We start from the raw sequence: 7840 nt of genomic DNA, 5'->3' as shown, positions 1-7840 counted from the left end.
CTGGGCAGACTGTTGACAGAAGTTGCACTTTTCTTAGTCTGTTTTGTCAGATTATAGACCATCAATAGTGAAATACATTCTGTTTGGTGCTTTCTTGTCTGAAATAAATCATGCCCCTTAATGCAGCAGATACCCGACCACCATTCCGAAACTCCTGGGCAGAACAGTGATCGATCATAGTGCACCGAGTCAATCGACTCACAACCGATCACACTCAAGTTCAAGTCTCTGCTCCCACGTGTGCATGACAATGAACCTGTTGCTCAGACAGAGCAGCTAGTCGTCAACTATGAAATTACCTGGGAGGCAGTCGGCCTCACTGGCCTTTAGTGGCAAATTGTATGTCTTTGCAAAGGCAGTGACTGCAAACTATCTAGAGTAACACGTGTACGGTACCTTCTAAGGGACTCGTCGAATCACGTGAACCAGGTCATAGTGCTGTCTGTCATAGTTGACCGACTCTATACTGTCAACGGGTACATCCATAGGAAACCGAAAAGAAAACCGAGGTTCATGCGTATGCCATTCCCACTTTTGGCCTGCTCGATAGAAAACGTGTATCGGTAAGCCAAAGGAGGTGGCAGCCGCCATAATTTCTGCATCAGTTCCCCATGTACCCTGCTTTGACATCGACTCGACGTGTTCATTGTAATCGCCATCTACGTAGACAGCAAATGAAACAGCGCGTTCCCTCATGAACTCTACGATCTGCTCTCTGTAAGTTAGGTGGTAACGTTGTGACCCCATAAGAGCTTGAGAAAAGCATTTGAATAGGCAATCGCCCCTTCCCCCTACTTGAATAATTTCTCGATTTTGTACAGAGAGCAGATCGTGTGCTTCACTGCGTGAAGACTGACATCTACCGCTATTTGACATTGCGGGTATCGTCCTCGGAGTCGCACAAGTAACGTGCAATGACCCAGTTTCCATTAGGTCGACATTACCCTGACTGCTGCTCACTAAACAGTGGCTTTCTGCTTGCACGCCAATTTTTTCTAAACGTTTGGCTGCAAGCCTGCGCTCTTCGTTCTTTCTCACTTGAACGTTCTTATTTTTTGCAAGACTCTTCAGCCGCTCGAAAGCAAACGGCTGTAAAAGACAGTCTTGTAAACGTTTTACACGTGACAAAGCGACAAAAGAAAGTCCCACGGCAAATTCCTTTTTACCCAGGTCAATCACAGCTCGATCTAAAGTAAGACCTTGCGATTTGTGTACTGTGATTGCCCATGCCAGTTTAAGTGGAAGCTGTTGGCGTGACATCTCCCTATTTCCTGTTCTCCACGATCGACTGATGGGTGCAATTGGAACGCATCTTTCGCCTCCCCATGTGGGACCATTGTATTTGTCAAAATGCACCACAACAGCAATCGAAAGGTCAGGAGGTCCACCAGAACGATACAGTATAGCCACAATCGTTCCCATGCTCCCATTTACTAACCCTTGCTCTGTCCACAGATTGGAGGACGACATAACACGGGCACCTTCGCATAAGACTACACTGGCATGAAGACCCCCGGCTTCATCTTCACTGGCCTTTTTGGCCTCAGCACAATTGTGTATAGCCTTGATGTAGGCAATAGGGCTGCCTAGCCGACGTAGGTAAGCGACGTTGTATTCGGCCACCTCTTCCACTGTTGAGAATAATCATATTGCTTCATCAAACAGTGTCAAATTCTCTCTATTTACCCGTGCCGACTCAATGGTATGGGTCATAAAAAGTTGCCAGTCATTTTCAGTGACGGCAGCATTTCTTAGTCGCAGAAGGGCCTGTCTGAATCTGATTTGAGCATCATCACTGCCGGCCTGCCTCCTCATAACTTCGGTCAGCAATAACGACTCCGTAAATTCTGTGTACATGGCTCTACCTAAATTCGACAAAATACCCTTCGAATCTGCGACATAGAGTGGAGTGTCTCCCACCGGAGGCAACTGTCCAAAGTCTCCGACCAGTACCGAGGACATACCACCGAAAGGTTCAGTAGCACGGTCAGGACGTGCCTGGCACAACCTCTGATGTATCGTGCCTAGCTGACGTCGACCGATCATTGACATTTCGTCTATAATTACATAACGACATTGCTTTAACTGTTCCTGCAGATTCTGTAGTGCAGGACCACGCAATTCATTACTTGCCGTAAAGTCGAGAGGCAGTTTTAACAAAGAGTGCAATGTTCTACCATTCACATTAAATGCTGCTACCCTGTCGGAGCAGCGACACGACATGCACCTCTGAGTAGAGAACGAAAGCATCCGATAAGATATGACTTACCGGTACCAGCCGTTCCACATATGACACATCGAAGTGGATCCGGCGACAGACCCCGGTTAAGTTTTTCGAAATGGCATTCGACAATGTCGTATGCAACTCGCTGATTGCCTAGTAAGAAATCAGGATTATAGTCGCTCAGGTCAACGTTCTGATCAACTACACCGTGTTCAGATTTATTACGAGCAATAAATGTTATGGCTTCCTGGGCATCAGGAAAATTCACAGCAGATGCTGTCCAATCGGTATTACTATCAGAACCCTGTTCGTTCTCTGGAGATTCTGAAAAGTCAGCATCTAACTGACACAATACCATCCCGTCTTCTAATGCGTGCCATCTATTATTGCACGTACCATTTTCATCGACATCGCACGGTACTAGATTGTCACCGTCGATTTCTACTTCGTCGCGATCTGTTGCCCTTTCAACGTCCTGAGCAAAACAAATCCGACGAGTCAGGTCGTCGGAACAATAGCCCTGCCATTCTTCCCACGAAGCAACTGCACTACCACCAAAATCAGCGGTCGGTTCTTCTGGGCACCGAAAAGGTTTATATTTTACCAGCTGCCTAGAGCAGTAAGTTTCATACTTTTCCAAATCATTTGGAAGTGCAGCCTTTACTTCAGGAACGTAACGAATGACAGCCTTTTTGTTGCGTTCGACAAGACGCCCCGCCCCGTCCTTTTGAAATCGTACTGCGTGACAAAGTCATCAAAGCAGAGATTTTCAAATTCGTTACTTTTTGGCCTGTTTACGTAGTGGTCCATGGCACTTGAAATTGTAGCCTGTTTATCTTGTGTGCCACATCGACTTCACGCTGACCATCAACGTTTACACGTAAAATCGTTCTACTGCATACTACTAACTTCTCACCCGTAAGGTGATGGCACGTTTCCTGTGCCGAGTAGTCGTGCTCTATTACAGACCTTGTCATTAGCTTTTGGACGGCTTTCTTTGGATGATCATCGTTCTTCGAGTCCTCTACTATAACTTCGAAAGTCTTTTTTAGAGGTCCAGACATGCCTTCACTCTTGCTGGCATATTTGGTCATGTACTTAGACACCATTTCTGCATTAACACACACCTGCATGTCAACATTAGCCCGCCAGCCTGTCAATCGAGCCCGGTTATGCCCATTAATGCGAGAATCATTTCGCTGCGTAACAAGCTCTGGCTGCTTGTCTTGTAGTTCAAAATGTGTTCTACTTGACAAGACTTTGGGAAACTTAAAACGGCACTGTAGCTCCTTTTCACTGCCATGATCGTTGTCCCCTGCTAGGGCAGAGGTCCTCTTACGTTTAGCACGGCGAAGACAGTAAGCCGTTGAGCATTTCGTATGCCTCTGTACATTGGCTATTAGTTCAGCATAATCCTGCTCTTCGTCGGTCACGTCTCTATGTCGTTTGTGACAGGGGTGCATTTCTGCTCGAGGCATGTGACCCTCCCCCGTTTCATTCAACGTGGGATTCCACGTAGTTACCGGGGCATCGGCAAAGTCATACACCTCCTGTGCAATGTCCTCTGCCCTTCTCATTTGTTTGCTAGTGGCTTCGGCTTCGCCCGACTCGGATGCTCTGTGCATGCATGCCCAATCTGAACTTATCTTATCAGAATGTGGAGCATCGACCAGCCATGCCACACCATGCAAATGAGAACTCCCTCTGTGCTGATACTCAATGCGTGCCCAGAAATCTACAGCACCAAGACTGTTTTGCAAAAAGTATCGCATAAATTTTTCTGCTCTGTGCAAAAAGAACCAATCGGTCAAATGAGGATTTTCGATGACCGCCTTTATTCTCTCACTGGCCCTGTCTTGGTTAGCGTTTGGCCGATAGTGACGCATCAAGTCCCGAAGCTCTGGCCATTGAGTATCGGCAGCACTAAGCGTAAAGAATATAGTCGGCATGCCTAGTGCCTCTTGCATGGCCACTAGGTTTAGTCTTTGAGTACACCAGTACTGTCTAGTTCCATGCAAAGAACTACTAAACCTCATTACTCGAGATGCAAACGAAGTCTCACCTCGATTAACCATCTCATTCGGTTCTTCCACGCTCAGATGATTTTCACCAATTCTCTGTTTGACAAACACACGGCCTGTCTCGAGAGCTCGCCATCTCATCGTGGTGTTCAGTGCAAAGTAACGAAATCTGGGATGCTGCGCAAACCGTCCGTCACGATAGCGAATGAGATGCTTCGAGTACCGACCGAGCGTTAGCCGTCGCTGTCTCGGCGCCAGATACTCACCGGCACCCGTCGGAAACAGAGTAGGAAACGCTCTGCTCCAGTAACCTTCCGAATTAAACTCGTCGATCAACTGATTGGTAATAGCGGGCCCATCGCCTGTCATTCTTTACAATCTGATCAGATACGGATGACTGCGCATGCGCGACACGTGCACTACACGTACGGGCACCTTCATTCACCGAATCGCGAATGATATCGTTCTCACACTTACCCGTACCTAGCCGAGGAAGCACTGTTCGCTGCAGTGGCAAGTCCTCGTCATCAGACGAGCCTTCTTGCTGAGATTGATCGTCTACGTTAGCGTCATCGTTAGGGTCTAGTCTGGCTAGGTCATCGTCTTCAATCACTTGCAAGTCGGACAACGTACCGTCTTCTGGCAACGCGTCTACGACGTCGTAGTGTATCGTTACGTTAGAATAGTAACGGTTATTGCGTATGAGCCAACGAAGAGCTTCTAATACTACAGCACGTCTGACGCGGAAATCTCGATGACCACCAGACTTACCCTTTCGCCTGATGACGACCACACCTACCGACCGTCCAGTACGTGGCAACGCGGTAGCTACAGACTGAACGTCTTGCGGTAGACAGATAACGTGCCCTTTGTATCCGTACTGACCGTACGGTAAAATGTAGGTCTGCATCATCGGCATGATCTGAGCGATGAGCATTTCTTCAACGACCGACAACCGAGCGAGACATTCTGGTACCGGCCCTGGTATCGCGTTGTTCTCTATCGAGAACAATTTAGGAAGGCCCTTGTCTCTCTGGCAACGATTACATATAGACAACTCACCTTGTACGCTAGCCTCGAATTTCCAGACCAGAGAGCGCGCGAACTCTAGTCTGGACCAAGTAAATGATTTCGGAAGTATTTATCAAAAGCGATGGTAAATGGTGTCTAACAGCGTAGGATCGTTTTACCTAGATCAACATATCATTTGTAAATGCCATGAGATCTCACAAACAAAGAAGAGACGTCTGCCGTGTTTGCGGCGATATCTTGGTGGACGGCATGAAACGACGACTCTTCGATTCTTCGGCAGACCGCTAGCTAGTCTAACCGCTCGACTAGCGAGACTACCGCTCGACCAGTTGTCGAAGGTGATGGTCTAGCGACGCTGCTGTGCATGTCCTCTCACCGCAAGCTTGAAAATATTAAAGAACTGAAGCTGAAACTAAAACTAAGATGTGTGTGTGCAGAGTCTGATCATTGTTCTGGCATGCAGAGTCTTGTCATTGTTCTGGCGTGCACTTAGCCGCCCACGAGGATTTCACACGCGCAATCAGGTGCTAGTGCACTTAGCATAACCAATTATTGCTAAGCCAATCAGAATTTACAACCGAGATTCGGGTTGTAGAAGCCGATTGGCTAAGAAAGGCTATTTCCGAAATCATTTTAGTATCGACTTGGTCCAGACTAGAGTTCGCGCGCTTCGCGCGCTCTCTGGTCTGGAAGTTCGAGGCTACTTGTACGCAAACTTTCCAAGGCCACGCCTCACGACAAACGTCACATTCCGAGAAATGCAACGTAGAAATTTCGCGATGAAAGCGAACCAAATTTGCTTGTACCTTCTGCTCGAAGGCGTTCGTGTTCCAACTACGCCAAGAAGAGTCTGCTTTTGTACCGATACCGGCGATATCATCAGTAGACGGTACCGCGGCTGTGCTATCGCGTCTCTTCGACGCACTTCCGTTTGCTCGTGCGATTCACAAACGCGATTGTTTGCCTTGCTAGCGGCATCTTGCTCTAGTCTCGCTGAGCGTTCAATATCGGTCTCTACTGATCGTCGCCTAGCTTTTTGTTGAGACATGTATGCTTTACGTTCGCTAGTTTTTTCTACTGTCTCATGGGCTCGTCTAGTAGAGACCCGTTCAGCGACTAATCGGAGCGTAGCGGCACGCTCCTCGTCAGTTTCACGAGCTCGCCTGTCAGAAACACGTGCAGACATCGCTTGAAGCCTGACAGTGCGCTCCTCGTCAGTTTCACGAGCTCGTCTTCTAGCGACCTGTCTAGCAACCGCTTCAAGCCTAGTGGAGCGCTTCTCCTCACTCTCACGAGCCCGGCTATTGGTGACATGCAGTGCCAATGTTTGAAGCTTCAAACGGAGTCGACGATCGTCAACAGTTTCTACTTTGCGCGCTTTCGTCGTGTTGATAAGAAGGACACCACAATGAGTGGTGGAATGCTTCGCGAGAAGCTCACTCTAAACGGGCTGAATTGACTTTCGGTCTGTCTGTCGGTATGTTTGTACCTATGTTTGCACCTATGTTTGTTTGTAAGCGTGTGTCACGCTCGGGGAGTTTGTCGAGCCAATCAGCAATCGTTTTGGGACGCAAACGTAGGTGACGTAACAATCCAACGCCTAAACAATGGCCTGACATAACAATCCCGCGCATAATGACCAGTCACCAATCGCCGGTGAGCATTCATTAGCGTCCCAACTTTACGAAGACGAGGAAGCATTCGAGACAAGCGACTAGAACAGAACGTTCTGAAGACTTTACAAGGTACTTGCAGTCGAATGACTCGACTTTTCACTTTGTACACGGTGTTGCGAAGAAAAATAATTTTTGTCATGTTTTGCAGCTACACGAACCGCAGAAAAACAGAAGAGACGGCAGGCTTTACAAGGTTTTCTACCTCGACGTGACTGCATGTTTAGAAAGGTCCTACGAAAGAGATTTCGTGTTTTGCAGCTGCACGAAAGAATCAGCCGAACTGGCGCTAAGTACGCGGTCGGCAGAAACGCATGCATCGCAGAGCTGTATAGAAGTGGCGAATGCATGCCAAGCTTCGCCCTGTAGATCGCTGTCAGCTCCGTTGGCCGTCGATTCGGACGATGTCGGGCATTGCCTAGAGGTCGCACCTATAGCTACGAATGATAGCTATAGTAGCCGGACTGACGTCGAGGTCTTTGATGTACCGGTCGGTCTGGCGGGTGCCGACCTCGGCAAACCTCTTAGTCCTGCCAGTGCAAGTCGCTGGCAGTCGATTGATGATGGTGCGACAGTGACGCGTGATATCTATACAGTCGAAAGTGCCGTACAATGTACGTGTACCGGTGTACTTGCGCGCGTACAGATGCATGATGTATCTGAAAGCATAGCACTTTCAGAGTGTTTGACATGTAAAAGTGGTACGTGTACATGTCGTGATACGTTTATGTCTTTGCATCACGGTGAGTCACCAAAATCCAAACGGCGACGTCTCGATCGTGAACGCCGACGACGTCGTCGTACGAGCGAGAGTGAACTCGAAAGATCTAATCGTCTAGATTGCAATGCCGAGAATCGGCGTCGTCGTCGTTCGCGAGAAAGTGGCATGC

The 7840-nt window shown here is 48.2% G+C and overlaps 1 protein-coding gene across 1 annotated transcript; it reads right to left on the bottom strand.

Annotated features, from left to right (window-relative positions):
• Positions 1-2195: 2195 nt before the first annotated feature.
• On the bottom strand, positions 2196-6463 carry LOC134185226 (uncharacterized). Its single transcript, XM_062653006.1, has 4 exons — positions 6140-6463; positions 4681-5278; positions 3141-4607; positions 2196-2962 (listed from the first exon to the last, which is right to left on the bottom strand). Exons 1-4 carry the CDS (start codon positions 6461-6463, stop codon positions 2196-2198), a joined length of 3156 nt encoding a protein of 1051 aa, XP_062508990.1.
• Between the last annotated feature and the right edge of the window lie 1377 nt (positions 6464-7840).

Source organism: Corticium candelabrum, chromosome 10 (assembly GCF_963422355.1).
Source record: "Corticium candelabrum chromosome 10, ooCorCand1.1, whole genome shotgun sequence".
NCBI classification, from domain to species: domain Eukaryota; kingdom Metazoa; phylum Porifera; class Homoscleromorpha; order Homosclerophorida; family Plakinidae; genus Corticium; species Corticium candelabrum.
The sequence above is the reverse complement of the archived record's forward strand: the minus strand, read 5'-3'. Positions and strand labels throughout refer to the sequence as shown.